General features: G+C 41.1%; 1 protein-coding gene across 1 annotated transcript; it reads left to right on the top strand.

The window, feature by feature from the left end:
• The first annotated feature begins 42 nt into the window (after positions 1-42).
• DAD1 (defender against cell death 1) lies at positions 43-20935 on the top strand. The gene is made up of 3 exons (XM_060619185.3): positions 43-342; positions 9860-10034; positions 20694-20935. Exons 1-2 carry the CDS (start codon positions 132-134, stop codon positions 9988-9990), a joined length of 342 nt encoding a protein of 113 aa, XP_060475168.1. The 5' UTR covers positions 43-131; the 3' UTR covers positions 9991-10034; positions 20694-20935.
• Positions 20936-21972: the final 1037 nt, after the last annotated feature.

Genomic DNA, 21972 nt, shown 5'->3' with positions numbered 1-21972 from the left:
GCGCAAAGTGGCAAATCGGAAAGGGCGGAGCTGGGCCACAGCGGTGCGCAGGCGCTAAGGCTACATCCGGTGTGGCTATCGGTTTCGCCAGGTGTTTGCTGAGGGTAGGCCGGAGGACCGAGTGTGTAGTCATGTCGGCGTCGGTAGTGTCCGTCATCTCGCGGTTCTTAGAAGAGTACTTGAGCTCCACTCCTCAGCGTCTGAAGTTGCTTGACGCGTACCTCCTGTACATACTGCTGACCGGGGCGCTGCAGTTCGGTTATTGCCTCCTCGTGGGGACCTTCCCCTTCAACTCTTTTCTCTCGGGCTTCATCTCTTGTGTGGGGAGCTTCATCCTAGCGGGTAATGATTCTATAAGTAATCGCAGTAATAATGTGTTTACTTTGGCGCACTGCTTTTATTCCCACAGCACTCTTTTTTGTATCAGCTCCCCGCCTCGTGACGTTATGAGAGGAGCTGCATTGCCCTCTTGTGAATGGGGAAATTGAGGCTCGGAAAGGTTACCACAAGCCTAATGCCAAACAGCCGCTTAGGAGCTGGAATTAAGTCTCTAGAAAAACTCCCTTCATGCTGCTGCTCAACTTGGTGATCCAGTACACTATGTTCCTATTGGTCCAGGAAAACTCCATTCCAACTTTCATTTAGCTTTAACATATCTTTAAAATTGGTAGACCTTTAAAATGGAAACCCAGCTCTGAAAGCATCTCTCTCAACTTGGCCTAATCACTGCTAACCGCCAGTGAAACATTTCAATGAACAGTGTAAGAAATATAAATACAGGTGGTTTGCTCATTGAATCAACCTTTACTTGACTTTGGCTTTTAGGTGCTTCTGATTTCTTGTGGATGAAACTGTTATTTCATTAGCCTGAACTCAGTTTTTATTCACATAGTTCTGTTTTAGCTTTTATTCTGAATCCCAGCATTTGATACCTTGTAGACAGTCATATTTAACAAGAGTTGACTGTCCCATGAATTTTTGCCAAAATCTGACCTTTCTTGCCCAATAGGAACTGTATGAATGCCAAGTTCAGGCTTGGCTCATGAGTGTTAGGCAGTCCACTTTATAGGTGGCCATCAGATGGCCTTTCCAGTCACTGGTATCGCCTTCTCTCTGACTTTGAGAACATGCCAGAATTAATTTTTTTTCCCAGTGTGATTATTATCAGTCAGGCCATCAATTGCATTTTGAATCAAATACAAATACTGTGATAAAAGCTTTGGAGGTGCATCAGGTTTATGTTCCTTGTTCTTAATGAGTGTACAGTTTAGATGGGGCACAGACAAAATACAGGATTAGAATTGTTAATTTATAGGGGTTCTCTGCTTATAGGTCTATAGAATGGCTTTTACACAAATGCTACTTCAGACTCAAACCAGAGATATTTTGCTTTCTCTCTCAGAACTAAGCCTGAAGACTTACTGACTTGTGCACTAGCTTGGTCTGGAGTTTGAGAGTTAATAGTCTGTTAGTTGGATGTTTCATTATGATTTTGAGTTTTGTCCTAGAGGACCAACACTAGGTTCTTTGTGGCAGCATCCTGGCTATCAGGAGTTCAAATGTTACCACCATCATATACCCCAGATGCACTACCCTTTTTGCTCCAGATTCCTGACCTATCCCACCTGCCCTCACCCTGCCCCCGACTTTTTGTGACTAGGATTTTTATTATCTAGGCTGGAGAAGGAATTTTGAGAACCTCCAGTGACTTTTGTTTGATGATTTTTGCCTTCCAGGTCTGCAGGAGTAGGAATAGGGTGGGTCCCAAGCTGATTAAAAAGAAAGTTTATTGCTGAAGTCTCCCTGGTTTTATAAGCCTCTTAAGGTTAAGAATGCTTCCTCAAGGCTATATGGAAGAGTGTGATTTACTGAAGAGTAGGTATGGGCTACAGTTGTAGATTATTAATGTGATAAAACCAGAGCAAATTATTTTTATTTTTATTTTATTTATTATCTTTAATGTTTATTTATTTATATGTTTTTTTTTTTTTGGGGGGTGGCGGTGGGGAGAGAGAGACAGAGCATGAGCAGGGGAAAGGCAGAGAGAGAGGGAGACACAGAATCTGAAGCAGGCCCCAGAGTCTGAGATGTCAGCACAGAGCCTGATGCAGGGCTTGAAGCCATGAACTGCGAGATCGTGACCTGTGCTGAAGTTGGATGCTTAACCTACTGAGCCACCTAGGTGCGCCGGGAACAAATTCTTAAAGATGTTTATTTATTTTGAGAGTGAGAGTGGTGTCCATGTGAGAGTGGAGATGGGCAGAGGGAGAGCGAGAGAGAATCCCAAGCAGGCTCTGTGCTGTCATCGCAGCGCCTGACTTGGGGCTCAATACCACAAACTGTGAGATCATGATGTGAGCTGAATCAAGTCAGATACTTAACCGACTGAGCCTCCCAGGCACCCGAAAACCAGAAGATTTTTTGAGCAGATAATTTTTCCTGTTTTTGAAGCTATTGTATCTACAGTTGAGTTGGCAGACTCCCTACCCACCTCCCTAGTAAGAAGTCATAGCTTGTCTTTGAAGAGAATGTCTGTGAAAGGGCACTTTATTAGTGGAGTCAATATGGGGGATTGGGATTTCCAAAACTGTTAGATTACAGGTAATTGGGCCAGAGAAATGAAAGTTGCTTCAGGAAAAGAAAGCATTCATCACAGTTCATAGTTACCATCAAAGGGTATCATCTGCATTTCTTTTGACAGCGTTGCCCTTATTAAATGCCCTTACTACCTCTCTGCTCATTGTTAGCCCAGATCCTCAACAGGAGATGTTTTTTTTTTTTTTTTCTTTTTTTTATTTTAACGTTTATTTATTTTTGAGACAGAGAGAGACAGAGCATGAATGGGGGAGGGTCAGAGAGAGGGAGACACAGAATCCGAAACAGGCTCCAGGCTCTGAGCTGTCAGCACAGAGCCCGACGCGGGGCTTGAACTCCCGAACCGTGAGATCATGACCTGAACTGAAGTCGGCTGCTTAACTGACTGAGCCACCCAGGCGCCCCAACAGGAGATGTTTTAAAGTGTGTGTGTATGTTTAATATTTATTTTTTGAGAGAGGGGGACAAGGATCTGAAGCATGCTCCACACTGCATACAGTGAGCCCCAATGCAGTGCTCAAACTCAAAAACTGTGAGATCATGACCTGAGCTGAAGTCATGCTCAACTGACTGAGCTGCCCAGGTGCCCCTCAACAGGAGATATTTTAATGGGAAATTTGAAATTTGGAGTTTATCCTTTGTTGTGATTGTTGGGAAGGGAAGCCTTGTACCTGTTTATGGTGCTGGGTTGCTAATTTTCCTGTGGTTTCCTGTTGGAAGAGGAGGGAGGAGGCCATTTAGCTGGAGAATGGGATTGTAGGAGGTTATGTTGAAAGTTTAGGTAGTGCGGATGCTAGAGCTTTGAGTGCCAGGCCAAAGATTTTACTCTGTAGGTAATGGGAAAGCATCTCAGGATTTAGATTTTATTTTATTTTACTTTATTTTATTTTTATTTATTTACTTAACTTATGCAATCTCTACACCCAGTGTGGGGCTTGAACTCAAAACCTGGAGACCTAGAGTTGCATGCTTTTCAGACTGAGCCAGCCAGGTGCCTCCCCCTCTACTCCCTGCTTTTTTTCTAAATTTGAATAAGGGAGAGACTTACAATTGGTGTTAGCCTACACTGATGAATTGGAGGGAAAACTTACTTTGTCTGGTTTCCTAATTTCTTTTTGGCAGCCTGTTTTGTTCCATTCCTTCTACATGTGTTAATTTAACATATGTTCTTTGGAAATTGATCAGTATATTTTTAACTAATATAGAATGCTATCACACTTTTTTTCTTTTTTCTTTCTTTTTTTTACTGTCACATTTTTAAAAAACCTGGTGTTAATTTGGTGTCAGTGAAAATAGTCTGTTTTCTTCTATTCCCTTATGTCTAGGAGGCTTACCTGTGGTTTCAAGGAGCCAGAGGTAGAAAATTGGCATTGATAAATCTTTTTTTTTTTTTTTTTTTTTGGATCAACAGTGTAAAGTATAGTAAGCTTGAAAAGACAGATTTCACATTTCCTTAGCAGCTGACTGTTTATCTTATGGTTAGATATCTCTAGCTGAGGACATCTGTCCCTTTGTTAGAGTAACATTCCCGGGTTGGCAGCCCTTCTAGTTTCCTTTTTTACCCTAAGTGAAATCCCTCTTTCTACTCATTCAGAGTACTATTTAGGAGAGATAAGCAGAAAACATGAAGATTTTTAAAAATAAGTCTTTGATCTTGAAATCAGTTTTTAAGTCATTTTACAACTTTGATTTATTTTATTCTCTAATCTATATGAAACAGTTTTGGATTAAAAAAAATAGTTCGTTTCTTCCAGTGTACAAATCCAAAAGCAGTTTGAATTTAAAAGGCAAGGATGCCTAAACCAGAGTATTTATCTCATGGGAGCTATTGGGCCATGTGGACTGGGGTCCAGCATTTCTTTGGGAATTATCTATCAGATTTATGGGCCCTAATATTATCTACCATAACTGCTATCCCAGAGATTGGAAGTTTGCTAACCTTGTTCCTGTTTCTAAATCTCTTTCATATCTGTAGCTAGCTCTCCATCCTCAGTGACCAAGGCTCTCAGTATCTCTTGTTTATTTATTTTTTATTAAAATTTTTTTAGTGTTTATTTTTATGAGAGGGAGGGACCGAGGATGAGCAGGGGAGGGGCAGAGATAGAGGGAGACACAGAATTTGAAGCAGGCTCCAGGCTCTGAGCTGTCAGCACAGAGCCTGATGCGAGGCTTGAACTCACAAACTGTGAGATCATTACCTGAGCCACAGTTGGATGCTTAACCGACTGAACCACCCAGGCACCCCTCAATATCCCTTATTTAGACCACTGTAATCTTCCTCACTTGTGTCCCAGCCTCTGGTCTCTTTCCCTCCAGTCTGTCTTCCACTTGTGTTTGTGGGCTCGATTTGACTTGCAAATCAGATCATTCCACTCCCCGCATAAAATTTGTCAGTGTCCCAGTGAAAAATTACAAACCTTAAAAAAATTTATTTATTTATTTGTTTGTTTGTTTGTTTGTTTGTTTTTGAGAGAGATAGAGACTGTGAGCAGGGGAAGGGCAGAGAGAGGAGACACAGAATCTGAAGCTGGCTCTAGGCTCTGAGCTGTCAGCATAGAGCCCGACACAGGACTCGAACCCATGAACCATGAGATCATGACCTGAGCTGAAGTTGGAAGTTTAACCAACTGAGCCACCCAGGTGCCCCTAAAAATCTTTTTCATGGCACCAGGCTCTTTCATGATCTGATCCCATTTATATCTCCAGTTTCATCTCTTGTCTCTGCTTCCTCTGTACTTCATACCCTAGCATTTGTTACTTGATATTCTCTGAACGTGCTGTGATGTCTCAAGCTATTTTACTTTTGCTTGACTGCCTGGGAAATTCCTTTGTTTCTTAGCTTAGCTCAAGTGCTGCTTCCCTTTGGAACCGTTCCCTGACTCCTCCAACAGATTTCGGTCTTTTTTCTATATTCTTATTTCACGTGTGTGTGTGTGTGTGTGTGTGTGCGTGCGTGTGTGTGAGAGAGAGAGGGTGGGAGGGAGGTGTGGCACTTTGATACTGTGCTGTATATATTTGTTTGTGTGTCTGTCTTCACTCTGGAAGATGGGCCTCTTGAGGAAAGGGACTGTCTTTTCATCTGTTCATCTTCAGTGCTTAACACTGTATATGTTAAATCGTGAGTGTGCCCGTAATAATTAAGTGAATACTAAGCAGTTATGTGCCAGATTCTCTGCCATGTACTGAAGATGAGCTGTGAGACCCACAGACATGGTCTCTGCTGTCCTAGAGTTTATAATCTAGTGGGAGATACAGACAAGTACCTGGATGGAGTGCTCTGATGGAGAAGTATGGTGAAAATAGGCACATGGGCACACATACAGGACCACTTACCCAGTGGTCCTATAATACTCCCTTAAATGTGTGCTTTTCCAAAATAATGCATTATAACTTCTCTCTTAACTCTCTTCTGTATATCCTCTTTTCCTTTATTCTCAGTTGATGATCTTGTTTTATTTTTTTACTAAAAAGGTAGACAGGAATCCTTTCGTCTTCCCAGCAAGGAATCCTGGCAGCACATCTGCACCTGTACCCTTACTCTTTGACTTCCCATGATAATGGTTGATGTGTCCCTTTCCTGCCCAATGCCAGCTCCTTCACTTGGGTAGTGTTCTCTTGTTCCCTCAGGGACTCAACTTATGCAATCATCTTTTCATTCTGCATTATTATTTTTCTCTCAGCAGATCTTCCTGCCCACGGGTCCTGTCCTCCTGCTTTAATAAAATCACCTTTTTGCACCAAAAACAAAACAAAACAAAACAAAACACCCAACCCCTCCCCCCCCCACCAAAAAAAAAAAGCCTCTCTCTCTCTAGTGGATCATTCCCATCATATATGCAGATTCTAATATTATCCAATTAAGGGCAGCCTGGGTGGCTCAGTCAGTTAAGCATCCGACTGTTGATTTTGACTCAGCTTATGATCTTAAATTGTGGGTTTGAGCGCCACGTCGGGCTCTGCACTGACGGCATGGAGCCTGCTTGGAATTCTCTCCCTCTCTTTGTCCCTTCCCCTGCTCACACGCTCACATTCTCTCTCTCTCCCAAGAATAAACAAACAAAAAAAAAATTTGGCCCCAGAAACGCCTCCAGCTGCCATTCCATTTCTTCCCCATCATCACAGAATGCCTTGACAGAATAGTTGCTGTTTCTTTCTCACTTACCGTTCATTCCTTACCCCACTCTTGAGGTGGTCTGTTCCACTGCTCAGTGAAACCTCTTGCCATCTTGCCAAACCTAATGGCCATCTATTTCACCTTGCCTGAATGCGCAACAACATTTAGTATTTAACATGGTTGGCTGCTGCCTCCTATTGGAAGTACTTTCTTCTTGAAGCTTTTATAGCACTACACTCTCCTGGTTGTTCCTTCTCACCTCATTGGTTTTCCCTTCCTACTGTTTGTGTTCGGTACTTCTCTGTCTGAGGACATGATGCTAGATACCTCCTGTTCTCCAATTTCTTTCCGTAGGTGAGTTTAATGTCTATATAACTACAATTTACCACATTGATGTTTTTAGTTCTGACCCATTCCCTGCATTCCAAATTAGTAAATCCTCTTGCCTCATCTTCACATGATGTCTGGTCTGAAACTCCAAATTGAACCTTTCCTTGTTTTATTTTCTTCATGGCACATAATCACTACCTGATATTTCCTTGTTTATTTGCTTACTTATTATATGTTTCTCTCTATTAGAGTGTAAGTTTCTTGGGAGCCAGACTCTTGTCTGTCTTGTTCTGTGCCATGTTCCCAGCACCTGGGATGATGCATGGCACATAATAGGTGCTCAGTAAATAATTTGCTGGATGAATGAACATTTAAGGAGATAGATTGAATTAGGACTGCTTAAATGAAGTTGTCTGCCTTAGGAGGTAGTAAATTTCCATCTTTGGAAGTGCTTAGGGAGAGACTGAATGATCATTTGTGGAGGAGCTTTTTGAACAGATTTTCTTTGCCATGTTTGTATCCCAGTGCTTATGAGGAATAGGACACCCCTATTAGTAACACAGGTTCTGGAAGGTTTGTAATTCCTTACCTAGGGATGGCTTATCAGATTCTAGTAGTGGTGAGTATACTTTGGAAAACTTCCCAGGTGATCATGCACCCTCCGCCAGTATGCCCCACCCCCACCTCTTCTTGGGCATTTTATGTATCAGATGGGTATTGGCCTTTATAACTCCAAGGTCCTTTCTGTCTCCATGGAACTCTGATTCTTACATTGTCAATAAAATAAGGTGGCTTACTGTGATTGTAGTAATGAAAACGCATCGATTCATTACCTTACCAACCTTCACAGGGAGCTTCTCTTTTGTCCCCTCATATTTTCTGAAACAGTACTCTGTCCCCACCCTCCATCTCCAGAGCCACTGTTAATAGTTTGATATCTATTTCTCCATATTTTTTCCCAGGTTCCAACTAACAGAAATGAGAAAATATCTTTTTTTTAAAGAGAAATGGAGAATGGAATAATTTTTTGGCTTTTTTTTTTTCTTCACTTAATATATCTTGGTTGTCTTTACTGTCAGGATATAGAGAATTTATCTCTCTTTTTTTAAATAATTGCATAGGATTTTATTGCATGTCTGTAGTGTAATTTATTGAAATAATCCCCTTGATGACATTTGGACTGCTTTCACTTTTTTTTTCAACTTTATGAACATGCTGTTAGAAATTCTTTGTTCTGCTAGACAAATTCCTTATTCAAAAAGTAAAAACATTTAAAATTTTAATGGATATTGCCAACTCTCCCAAATGGTTGAACCAGTCTGTACTCTCCACAGCGGGATTTTAATTGGTTGCCCTTGCTTCAGTCAGTGTCCTTCATATTTTGAAGAGTCCAGGTGCTTGAAAAGATCAGTAGTGTTTCCACAGTATTTACATGTTTAAGCGTAATGAAAACTGTTGCCATGGTAATGGCCTCTGGAGAACTAATCTGGTAGTTTTCTGATCTTTGGGTTAGATCTCAGTTCATTTCATTTTCTTGGTTGGTGATGTAAGGGCTGCTAGCCTGAAGCAAATTTAGATTTTCTTAAGTAGTGTAATTATTTAACACAGGCATAAAGATATTTTGGAAAAGTGTACTCGTAGAACTTCCGTTTCATGTCAAATGGTGACTGTGGCTAATGTATCAGGTTGGCATCTTCAGGGATCTAGAGTGTGGCAGTGGAGAGTTCTCTGTCAACGTTATATAGTTTAGATCTCTTGCCTTTTTTTGAGACAAGCAGCTGCTAGAACTTTAATATCAAAGATGATAACTATGAGGTCCTCATGGATAAGCATCTTCTATTTATAGTCTGTGCTATCCAATATTATGCACATTTTATTAGAAAATAATTCACAGTTTGGGGTGCCTGGGTGGCTCAGTCGATTAAGCATCCGACTCTTGATTTTGGTTCAGGTCATGATCTTGCGGTTTTATGGGCTTGAGCCCTGCATAGGTCTCTGCGCACTGACCGTGTGGAGTCTGCTTGGGATTCTCTCTCTCCCTTTCTCTCTCTGCCCCTCCCCTGCTCATACATGCACTCTCTTTCTCAAAATAAATGAGCTAAAAAAAAAATTCACGGTTTTATAACTTTTTGTCATTCAGCCCAGCCTCTTTGTTATTGCCTCACCTACACCCCAATTGAGGTGAATTATAAATTTAAGTCAGGAGATAGGAGAGTTCTGAAGATATGTTAGTAATATATATCTTTTTCTGAGTGAGCTTTTGGTTTTTAATCTGACACATCATATTTTTTTCTTTTAACTTAAACATGAACATAAAACTGAGTTGTACCATCATGAATTCTTAAATTCACCTGTCTGGCCGGCACCCAGAGCAGAACATTACCAGCACCTAGAGCCCTCCTTACACCTTCCCAGTCATTCCTCTTCCTGTGAAAGAGGCTTATATGGCTTATATTTTCGTGGATTGGTTTGCCTCCTGTTAAACTGTATATAGATGGGATCATACAGCATGGGTTTTTGGTGTCTGGATTGTGTTGCTTAACATTTGTGGGAGGTCTTCATATTGTGAAGTTCTTTTTCACTGCTGCATGGTACTTTATTGTGTGCATATGCCATAGTTTATCCATTTGCCTGTTGAGAGACATTTAGATTGTTTCTCGTTTGGGGCTGTCCTGGGTATCATTCCTGTATGTGCCTTTGGATGCACTTATGCATCATTTCTGTTAGAATTATTGGGACGTAGAGTATGGGTGTGTTCATTAGCAGTCATGTTTGTGTTTTTTTCTAGATAATCATTTTCATGTTTTGCTTCTTGTGCAGTTTGCCTCAGGATACAGATCAACCCACAGAACAAAGCGGATTTCCAAGGCATCTCCCCAGAACGAGCTTTTGCTGATTTTCTCTTTGCCAGCACCATCCTGCACCTTGTCGTAATGAACTTCGTTGGCTGAATTACTCCCATTTACTTAATTGAGGAGTAGGAGGCTAGAAGAATGTAAGTAGTGATCATAGCCCTTGTGCCATAATGTTGATTTTAGGCATGGAAGTTGAGTGTGGCTGGTTTTGATTATAGTTGCCCGGGTTCCCATATTGCTGATAAGACATTTGCAGAATTTTCTATTGGAATGCAAAGCATTAATATGATCATGAGTCTTCAGTGCTGTCTCTCTTGGTCATTGCCTTCTCTTCTCACTGTTTTGCAAATCATTAAGATAACAGAAAGTAAGACTTTGCCTGTAGCTAATACCTAAATTTCTGCATCAGTAACTTCATGAAAATAACGGAAATCTTGGAAGAGACATAAATTGTAGGTTCTGCCTGGAGATTTGCTCTATAATTTTTTTCTTTGATCTCAGGTAACTTTTAAATGCTGGGCCATTGTTCCCCTAGTAGAATGCTCACATCTGGTAGACATCCAGTATATGCTGAATGAAGGACTGTGGCCATTTGCTAATAATGTGTGCTAAAGTGGAAATAAATGGGGAAATTGGATTAGCTTGGGGGAAGACTTTAAAATATATGATGAAATGTCATTTGGTTCGTTTGCCATTTTCCCTTTATTAGCGTAGAACTCCTTTTTCTCTAAACTCTTATGTAGAATCTCAGTATATAAAACAGCAATGGAGCTGGAGTTGTTTTGATTGACAGAATTGAAAAGCCCTCTCTGCTTGGCCTTTCTTCCTCCCAAGCAGAATCCTAAATCTCTAAGAAGCACATGAGTGGTTTCCAAACTGTGTGTTGACACTGTTATTTTATATATGAGAAAACAGAGGCCTTCTGTGGCCACACAGCTAGGTGGTTGCAGAGTGGTGCCTTCCCTAGTGGTGCCCTTGGCCTAGTGTTCCTCTAGTACCCTACCTGGCTTACGATGAGCGAATGCGCTATTTTCTTTGCCTTTCCATCATAACATTTAGTGTTGCTATTGGGTGGTAGGAAAAAAAAGAACCTTAGGAAATGTTATCCTTTTTGGGGGAAGAATATCCTAGGACTAGCCTCTGTCACTACTTAGAAATCTGTCATGTTTGTACTAATTGGCAGTATAACACAAGAGTTAGCGACTCTGTCCAAAGTGTATGCAATAATGCGACAAGGACTGTACATTAATTTCTGGCATGAATGAATCAGTTGCTTACAGTGTTCCATGGATTCTTTTTGTCATTGATAACTGCTTCAAAAACAGTTCTGTTAATTCAGGTAAGTTTTCATTTTTGGTAGTGGTAAGTTGACAGAAACGGTTTATTTCAGTGAAAAAGTTTGAGAAGTACTTCTTTCTACTATTCTGATACAGTTTAACTCTTTGGAAACCTGATCAGGGCTTGAGTTGTCCCCCTCCCTCCCCTTACCACACCTTCTATGTGGCAGTCAGTGCCTTGTTACTGGGAATACAAACAAAAGTAAAATGTGGGTCTTAACTTTTCTAGTAGAGGAGAAGGCCTATAAACATAGCAGTTAAAATTCAGCATAGTTAGAGCCACACCAAAGATCTGAACAAAGTACTGTGGGAGTCCAGAGAAGGGAGCTATATGCCATTTGGGAGCAGAGGCAGCAGACAAGGTATTTGAGGATGATAACTCTTTGAGTACAGCTAAAAAACCAAACCACCAACATTGACCTTATACTTGCAAACCTCATGAGTGACTCTTGGGCTCTCTGATAGTAACCTTGCTGGGAAAGTCATAGGTCTTTTGACTGATTTGCTTTAGATTACTAAAATTATTTTTTCTAGATGAGTCATGTGTATGCTTAGGAAGGGAGCAGAGCAAACAATTCAAGGGTGTTCTTTAGGCTCAGGGAGATACCAAATCATGGAAAATGATGTCCTATGGCCGACGTGATTGGAAGAGGACTCTGCTGCAGAGAGCTTAGTATTTCAAAATTATGACAAAAACAGAGACAAAAAAGCAGGCTCAGCAGGAATTGCATACTGCAGACCATATTAACAATGTAGGGCCACTTGTTCAACTGGGAATTAATGGGCCCAAGGTAGAGCAAAATCTTCCAATCCTAGATTATAGTGGTAAATCATTCTGTAGAGAGTATGCTCATTGAAAAATCCTTTTCTCGGACATTGCCCAAAAGATTTTTCACAGAGATCATTTGACACAGGTTATACTCTCCTACTTTTAAACCTGTATCTATTTTCCCTTTTTATGTGCTTTTTATTTTAGCTTTTTTTTATTTTTAAAGGTTTATTTCTGAGAGAGAGAGAGAGCAAGCAGGGAAGGGGCAGAGAGAGAGGGAGACACAGAATCTGAAGCAGACTTCAGGCTCTGAGCTGTCAGTACAGACCCCGACGTGGGACTAGAACCCACAAACTGTAAGATCATGACCTGAGCTGAAGTTGGATGCTTAACCGACTGAGCCACTCAGATGCCCCTAACTCTTTCTTTAAAGTTTATTTTATTATTTATTTTGAGAGAAAGCAGGGGAAGGGACAGAGACAGAGGGAGAAAGATGCTGTCAGTTCAGAGCCTGACATGGGGCTTGAACTCATGAACTGTGAGATCCTGACCTGAGCCAAAATCAAGAGCTGGATGCTTAACCAACTGAGCCGCCTAGGCACCCCTGCCCTTTTTATGTGTAGTGTGCCAAAACACTTTTAAAATATTTTCCAAGTAAGTTCTCAATATTTATACCAACTCAGAAGGTAGAACAAAACAGATTGAACATTCTCTATACTTGCCAAGTACATTGAGGGTTGGGTATAAAAAGAATAAACATCTATAGTGTACGCTCTTGCATGAATTTGAGGATGACATTTAAAACTAGCAGCTACTCTGAAAAAAGGCAGATCAGAAGAAAATGGCATTGAGTTGAAAAAATAAATATTCAAGAAGTAACTAAATTAACATACAGATAGTGAGAGCTCACCATAGGTCAGGATTTAAGTGCTTCTTGTTCTGTGTCTTTTATTTATTTTTTATTTTTTAAAAGTTTATTTATTTATTTTGGGAGAGAGTTCGAGCAGGGGAGAGAGGCAGAGAGGGAGAATTCTGCGGGGCTTAATCCCACAAACCACAAGATCATGACCTGAGCCGAAATCAAGAGTTGGACACTTAACTGATTGAGCCACCCAGGCATCCATGTCTTACTTTAATTTTAAAATAACCTCATGAGGGGGGCACTTGGGTGGCTCAGTCAGTTGAGCATCTGACTTGGGCTCAGGTCATGATCTCAGGGTTTGTGGGTTTGAGTCCCTGCGTTGGGTTTTGTGTGAATAGCTCAGAGCCCGGAGCCTGCTTCAGATTGTTTCCTTCTCTCTGCCTCTCCCCTGCTCATACTCTCTCTCTCTCTGTCTCTCTGTCTGTCTCTCTCAAAAATAAATAAAACATTAAAAACAAAAAAGCCTGATAATCCAGTGTGACTTCAAAAAAGTTTTCTTATGCCCCATTTTTGCTTGTTTGTTTACTATAGAGTATTTGACAATTGAAGAGTTAAAGAAGTGTGTTTAAAAAGTCAGCTATTGCGGCGCCTGGGTGGCTCAGTCAGTTAAGTGTCCATCTTTGGCTCAGGTCATCATCTCGCGGTCTGTGAGTTCGAGCCCTGCATCAGGCTCTGTGCTAACAGCTCAGAGCCTGGAGCCTGCTTCGGTTTACGTGTCTCCCTCTCTCTCTGCCCCATCCCCTGTTCACGCTTTGTCTCTCTCCATCTCTCAAAAATGAATAAATGTTAAAATTAAAAAAAAAAATCAGTTATTTATCACTGTGCTTTCCTTATTATTTTCTTTGCTTTTATTATAACAAGTTTAAAAAATACAGAAAAGTAGAAAGAATAACCTAACCAATCGATGCTGGGAATTAAGATTTTGAACAGATTAGGGGTGCCTGGGTGTCTCAGTCAGTTAAGTGTCCAACTTTGGCTCAGGTCATGATCTCTTGGTTCGTGGGTTCAAGCCCCGCATCAGAGCCCAGAGCCTGGAGCCTGCTTCAGATTCTGTGTCTCCCTCTGTCTCTGCCCCTCCCTTGCTTGCACTCAGTCTCTGTCTCTCAAAAATAAATAAACATTAAAAAAAAAAAAAAAAGATTTTGAACAGATTAGACATTGTAGATGCAGCTGAAGTTCCCTTCCCTCTGCTGGAAGACCTGAGCTTCATGACAATTTCATTCAGCTAGGACTAATGTAAAACCTAGATCTATTAACACAGCCTTTTCCAACCTTTAGCCAGCCTATGTGGTCTCCTGAAAACCCATCCTGTGCCACTCAGTTGGCAGCACTGGTTATATAGTTGGCTAAAGTTTATTTATTTTGAGAGAGAGAAAGAGAAAGAGAATCCCAAGCACGCTGCACACTGTCAGCGCAGAGCTCGATACGGGGCTCAAATTCATGAACCGTGAGATCATGACGGAGCTGAAGTCTGACGCTTAACCACCTGAACCACCCAGACACCCCTTACTTTATTTTTAGGCAAACTCCACACCCAACGCGAGGCTCAAACTCAATGACCCCAGAGATCAAGTGTCGCATGTTCTACTGCCAGGCATACCACTCATGATAGTTTTTAGATGATCCTAAAAATGAAAATCCAAAAGTAAAAAATGCTCCTAGTGACCTTTGGAGTTGCTGATTAGTGTCTGGCACTTAGGTGGCTGTAAATTTATTTTGGATGAATTTATGACACAGTTCAGTAGATTTGAATATTTTAAAATTTACATACTATCTGTAAGTATTTCCTATGTTTGTTTCTTTACGTCTGTGAAGTTCTTTTCAAAATTTGTCAGCTTCTCTGAGGTGTTCTGAAGGGAAATGAAGAAGAGGGACACAGCTCCATTGGATCACAGTTTGGGAAGGGAAGTTCCTGATGACAAGGTCCCTGGATCTGAGGGAAAGTGAACTGGGCACAAGGGACAAACCTGAGCTTGGAAATGTGCTCAGCCCCTGGGGAGGTTGTTTGCAAAATGCTCCAATGCTCATGCTAAAATCTTGTTAGTGTTGCTTTGTTTTTATAATAGAGACCATTCTCCCACAGATCTTTAAAAATTCATGGTGTTTAATCCTGGCTGGAACAAGGGGACTAACCGAGCTGGGCAGAACAGAACTCTGACAAGCAGTGCTATTTACAAACAATTGTTATTGGCTCTTTGAATTTATCAGGGGAGCACAGTAGTCCCCTATTCTCTGTGGGGGATGCGTTCCAAGCCCCCCAGTGGATGCCTGAAACCACCAATAGTTCCGAACCCTATGTATACTATTGTTTTTCCTATATACATATACCTGTGGTAAAGTTCAGTGCATCAGTTAGGCCCAGTAAGAGGTTAACAACAGTTACGAATCACAAAATAGGACAATTATATACTGGAATTAAAGTGTTGTGACTATATTCTCTCTCAGAACATCTTACTGTTCTGTATTCACCCTGCTTGCGATGATGTGAGATGATAAAATGCCTATGTGATGAGATGAAGTGAGGTGAATGATGTAGGTGTTGTGACCTAGTGTTAGGGTACTATTGACCTGACAGTACTTTAGAAGGAGGGTCATCTGCTTCCCCTGTGATGGACTGCAGTAACTATGGAAAGTGAAACCTTGAATAAGGGGGTACTCCTGTGTAGTGTCCTAGAAAATTTCCTCTGGACGGGAATCTAAATATTCTTTAGGCTCTACTGCCACCTAGTGGGTGGTACATTTCATGCCGAGAATGTACTACTACAAAGCAAAAGTTGAGTTGGGTGGGGGCTGGGTGGGGGTGGGGAACACTGATACCTTTGCGATAAAATCTAGTTTTTTTTCTAGTCGCAGGAGGGCAGCAGAGGTCCAAGTGGGCTTACATGCTAGGTGGGGGTTGCTTTACATTCTGACCACTGGTGGGCAGTGTGGAGTTAGGCTCTAAAGGTCATGCAACCTTAATGTGGCTTAGGGATTTTGTTATCCAGGGAAGACCTCAAGTGCACAGAGACCCACAGATTTTCCCTTTATTTCCTTTTCTTGTCAGTTGAAGAGCACCTTTTTGGTTCATTCTAGACCTGTTTTTGTTCCCAACATGACCTCCACTGGTAATAATCTTTAAGTTTTTTGAACTGGGGGGGGGGGGGGCGCTGTTCAGTTTTTATTTCATTTTCTCTTTGACACTTCCTCTTACTGAATTAGAGCTAGCCACCAAGTAAGTTCTCAAAAAAGGAACTATTCTAAATTTGTAGACTGTATTTTGAGCTAAGCACACAGTATAATCTTTTTTTTTCCAGCCCCCTTTTTTCACCAGATGGAGGGGGAGATTCTGTACACATTATTAAGGCCCTAAATCTGCTTATTTTATTTACTAAAAAACACTAGTTAACGACTAATTGGTGATTGAACTCTGTTTTGTATTTGGTCTGTTTAAAGCTCTCAATAAAAAAAATATATCAAGTAGAGTTGTGTTTATGAAGTTCATTGCTGCCCTAACTCCTTACTCCATCCTTTCAGCTTGGATAATTCCTACCCAAGTTGTATAGGAGTCTTTTCTGGGGCCCATTGTGCATACCTGTAGTGCTGCATTTAGCCAGTAGTTATGAAACTGTTCATTTGCTTTCCTGTCTCTCCCACTGAACTCTTAAATTCCCTGAAGGACCTCAGGGTTTAGCATGAGGTGAACAGTCACTGTGCATGTTTGTTGAATGAGTGTATGAATAAATAAACCCTTTCAACTATAAGAAAATGCTATAAAAATAGCTAAATCATTAGTTACATGGATGCTAAGACATGGAAAGTACTGTGGAAGAAAGAAGCCAAGGAAACAATTTGTTTGAAGGACTGTAGGGTGGAGCACAAGCATGAGACTAGAAATTGGAAGGCCTGCATTGTAGAGTTTGCTCTGTTAACTAGTTGATTGGACAAATAAGCTTGTTTCTGAGGCCCAGTTTCCCAATGCACATCATCTGGATGTTCATCACTCTCTTGCAGCTGCTGTAGCCTGTGATTATTAGAATTCATGATGGTTCCCAGTGTATTTCAGGGAGATTGTGCTGTTTGTGTGGATCCTCAGTTGAGCTTTGCTTTTTTTTCTTCAGTTGTTGCTTTTTATCCGTGTTACCAGATTTCCATCATCCATCCACAAGAGGTAGAAAGTTAGTGTCAGTATATACAACAAAATGCACAATGTTTGCATAAGACCTTTTACAAAATTAGGTAACATTTGGAAATGTTTTACGGTTATCATATTATCAGGCTTATGGGACTCACATATACTCTTAGACACATTAACCCATGTGATCCTGTTGCCTCTTCCTGCAATGAGGTTGATGAATGATAGTATTCCTATTTTACACATGAGGTAATTAAACCTTAGTGAAATTTAATTTTTAAAAAGTAATCTCTACACCTAATGTGAGACTGGAACTCATGACCCCAGGATCTGGAGTCCCATGCTTCACCAACTGAGCCAGCCAAGTGCCCGCCAACCTTGGTGAATTTTAAATTAACTTGTCCAGGCCCTGGAACTGTTAAGTAACTGAGTGGCAACTTGATAACAGATACTTGACTCTAAACTTTCATATTCCTTCTTCTCTATTTTGTTCAGAGACTTTTGGATGATGAATTACATCTTCTTGTTAAAAGGTTTTCATTAAAAATATTAAGCTGCTTTTTTTTCAATGAGAAAGCTTAGGAGAGATAAGAAAAGATGAAGGTAGGCTCTCTAAAATATTTCTGCTGGGTGCCTGGCCACCCATGTTGAGTGTAGAGATTACTTAAAATTAATAAATAAAATATTTCTACAAAGTTGGTCATCTTGGGTCCAGAAGACATGCTAGAGAAGGCAGATCAGAAGACCTGACTATCCAGAGGGGATGACCTTGGTGCAGTGCCCTCTAGTAGAACTCTGCAACGTGGAAATAGTTCTAAGTCTGTACCCTTTGGTATGGTAGCCACTAGCCATGTGTTGTTAATGAACATTTGAAATGTGCGTGACTGAGGCACTGATTTTTACATTTTATTTAATTTTAACTAAGTTTAAATAGCCACGTATGGCTGGTGGCTTCAGTGTTAAAGATAGCACGGCCCTGGAAAAATCTATTAAACTCCTAGTACCTACTGCTTTCCTCATCTATGAAATGAGAGGATCAGACTGCTTGATCTGTACCTCTCATTTTTAGAAACACATGATTTGTGCCTTCTGAGATTGTAGTGATTCACATTGAGCTCGGAACCTAGAATTTCTGCAGAATGGTCTTGATTCACATTTTCTCTAATTTCACTGTTAATTGGGTGACCGGGATCCAGGATGAGATGGGTTTGAAGGAAAATCAGTATTTGAGCCTATCTGCTCAGTGCTAGTGTCTGAATAGAGATGCTGCTGGAGAAGAATATGGATTCCAAATGGAAATGACCCTGTCTGGCATTATCTTTTGTGTCTATACAGAGAATAATTATTTTTAACTTTGTGTTGTGCCTGGCTTTCTTTTAAGGTGATTAGAGCAGACTGATCAGATGGCACTGTCTTTTCTGCATGGGTGACATAGACTGAAGAAGTCATGCTAATTTTTCTCAGTAGGTGCCTTCCATTTTGCATGTCTTGATACTATGGGAAGAAATTTGATTAGTTTCCTGAAATCTTCATCCCCTGGTTAGCAGTTGAAGCCATTCTTCTGAGCTGTTGAATAGTCCAGTTTTGTTAACATTTCAAAGAATCCGAGCTCCTCTGCTTTTATATTTTTTTAAAGTTTTTTTTTTTTTTTTAATGTTTATTTATTTTTCAGACAGAGAGAAACAGAGCATGAACGGGGGGAGGGTTAGAGAGAGGGAGACACAGAATCCGAAGCAGGCTCCAGGCTCTGAGCGGTCAGCACAGAGCCTGATGTGGGGCTCGAACTCGAGACCACAAGATCATGACCTGAGCCGAAGTCGGATGCCCAACTGACTGAGCCACCCAGGTGCCCCTCCTCTGCTTTTAGAATACTATCTGGTAAATGTAGTTTTGTCTTAAAAGAAGGGAGCAGGTCTTTGTTAAGTAGAATTTTCTGAAAACCACTATCACGAGACTTAGGTCCTGAGTCATTTTTGCCTTCTAGATGGACCAGCCTTCGTGCCTTAGATTTGTTTGACAGTTTTAATACCATAGAAGCTTAAGACTTGACTTTTGTACTAAACTGTGATTTCTTTTATAATTCTGTCTCAAGGCTCCTCACTCAAATGATCCTATGTTCTAGTCTGCTCTCACCTGGGCCATTAGAACTGATGCATTCATAATTCATAGTCTGTGGCCAGAGTGGTTTTTTTTTTTAAAATTAATTAATTATTTTTTTGAGAGGGAGAGAACACGAGCAGGGAAGGGGCAGAGAGAGAGAGGGGAACAGAGGATCCCAAGTGGGCTCTGCTGACAGCAGAGAGCCCGACGTGGGGCTCAAACCCACCAACTGTGAAATCCAGCTGACCTGAGCTGAAGTTGGATGCTTAACTGACTGAGCCACCCAGACATCCTGAGAGAGTTTTTGCTTTAAGAAATTTGATGGAGTGGGGCACCTGGCTGGCTCAGTTTGTAGAGCATGTGACTCTTGATCTTGTGGTTGTGAGTTTGAGCCCCATGTTGGGTGTAGACATTACTTAAGATTTTTTAAAAAAAGGAAGTTTGGTGGAGTGAATAGGTGAGGTTTAACAGGTCTGTTTGTTCACTGTGAACACTTTTCCCTGTTTTTTTTTTTTTTTTTTTGCTCTTTTATGCATTTCTCACAATTCTATTGATATAAGAATGTTCTACAGTTCTGTATCATGTCTCTAAGTACCATTGTTACTGACATAAAAGCACTCTGGCTAGAAGTCTAATATCTTTCTATTAAGCTCTGATGCTAGAATCTCCAGGTCACCTTAACCGGTATGCAAAATAAGGTGATGCCCTTTTACCTGCCAGGGTGGCTCAGCTCTTCTGAAAGGTAGTGTTTTCAAGCCCTTTTCAAGTCGTGGCAGCCAAAGAAGATTGCAGAATTTTAATGGCACACTGCAGGAGAAATGGCTACTGACGGCTCAGTGTGTTGGAGCCCCTAAATCTAAGGGGCCACTTTCTGGCTGCACCCTTAGCGCAGCACACGAGACGCTATGAGGAACCCATCTCACAGCTTACAGCTCGCATCTCAAGTGACTAGCAGTAGGGCAGCTGCTTCTCTTGGAGTTATCCTCCACCTTCTTGCCAAAAATAACCTAATCTGTCAGTGCAAATTATTTCTTCTCTTTCCGTGTTAAATTTGAGATTGGGAGTTTTTCTCTGTTGAATTCTTCCTTTTACTCCCTGTTCTTCCTGCTGAAATGTAGTGCTTTGTAGGCTTTCTAGATCCAGAAAAGCCCTGGAGGCTCAATTGCAACCCCTGCCCCCCTCCTCCCCCCCAAAGAGTTTGTGAGCCAGAGAGGTCAGAGTGACTTCTGTTAAGTCATGTAGCTTATTAATTCTAGAGCGGAGTTGAAACCCATGCCTGCAACTCTTAGTAAGTTTTGCCTTGGTGTGCTTGGGATTCAGATTTGAACATTCCTTTTTATGGATATCTCTGTAAAATGTTCTGTGAAAAATATTTGCTTTATTCTGGTTCTTCTAGCCTGGCTTAAATGCTGTCCAGAATTTGGGAACCCCATAGTTGTCTTTGTCTTTGTGGGTTTAGAATTTTGTTGGAAGGATTTGGGGCCCTGTCTTGTAGTGTTCTAAGACATTTTTAAAAACCTTGGATATCTCTCTTACCTTTCTGCTTCTCTCTTTTAGGTTCACTTTTTGCTTTCCCCTGGATAAGAGCTTTTGAGATGGCAACTTGGACACGTGGATTTTCTTCCGATTTATACTTCCTACCGACTCTGATTTGGAATGTAGGTGGAGAGCCCAGAGAAGTTCCCTTGCTTCTGTGTTAGAGCAGTTTTGTAATGAGCATTTATGAAGATGGCCTCTACTTTCCATTAAGTGGGACCTCCTTTTTGCCTTTCAAATTAATAAACTCCATGCCACTCCTTCCTCTGCCTGTGGCTCTGTTTTTTATTTTTCTTCTTTACTGGTATTAAAATCCTTCTTTCCCTTCAGTCCTCTGCAGAGCTCTTTAGGAGTTTATAACTTGCAAATGTGAATCTGCTTCCGTGTTTTCATTAAGTATATCTGAAGTTAATGACAAAAGGCAGTGCTGACGAGCCTGGGAAATGACAGTCCTTTGTCTTTTCCCTGAGGCTGGTAATCCTTTACTAATCCCTCACTTGTTACAGGTGGTTCCATGCTTATGACACAATGCATTCCTGGAACTGCATCATTAAGCACTTTGTTAGAAATTGAACTAAGTACTTCCACATTTACATGTTTCAGCTTGCTTTGGTGGCGAAAAGTGGAATGTAACTCTTAGGCAGTGTTAACGGAGTGCAGGATGTGAGGATTGTTTATGTGTTTGCTTATAGGAAATGGTACTCTTCAAACCACTTGCGCAAATAATTCTCTCGTTTTGTTCTTTCAACTGTCTCGGGGGTTCTAATTCTCATGACATACGTGAAGAAATTAAAGATCAGTTTTGTCACTTGCTTAAGATCAGAAGTCCTGACACAGCTTGTGTAGAGCAATAGATCTGCTGGTTGAAGTGTAGGCATATTTATGTGTATCATGCTAGCAACTCTGTTTCCATCTTGGGTGCTATATATAGGAACTAAGCTATGCTGAGAATTCCACCATTTAAATTTAGCTGACTACTGAGATGACTGGTTGTGCTCTAGAGGTTCTCCCAACTTGGCTGTACATTAAAATCGCTTGAGGAACTTCAAAATGAGAGCCCAGTGCCCAGGTCACACCCCAGACCAATTAAAAATCTTTGAGGGTGGCATCTATACTAGGTACAGCTGATCCTCCTATGCAGCCAAGTTGGAGAAGCCCTGGTCTGCATTCTTGCTACTCAAAATGTAGTTCTCTGACCAACAGAATCACCTAGGAACTTTGAAAAGGAGAGTCTCAAGCACCTGCCCCCCCACCCCAGATCCTATAGCAGGAAAATCTTTAACATGGTTCTCATGTGATT

The sequence above is a fragment of the Panthera onca genome, chromosome B3, assembly GCF_046562875.1.
Source record: "Panthera onca isolate mPanOnc1 chromosome B3, mPanOnc1 haplotype 2, whole genome shotgun sequence".
In the NCBI taxonomy this organism is placed as follows: domain Eukaryota; kingdom Metazoa; phylum Chordata; class Mammalia; order Carnivora; family Felidae; genus Panthera; species Panthera onca.
Note: the sequence above shows the minus strand (reverse complement) of the source record. Positions and strands in the feature narration are given on the sequence as shown.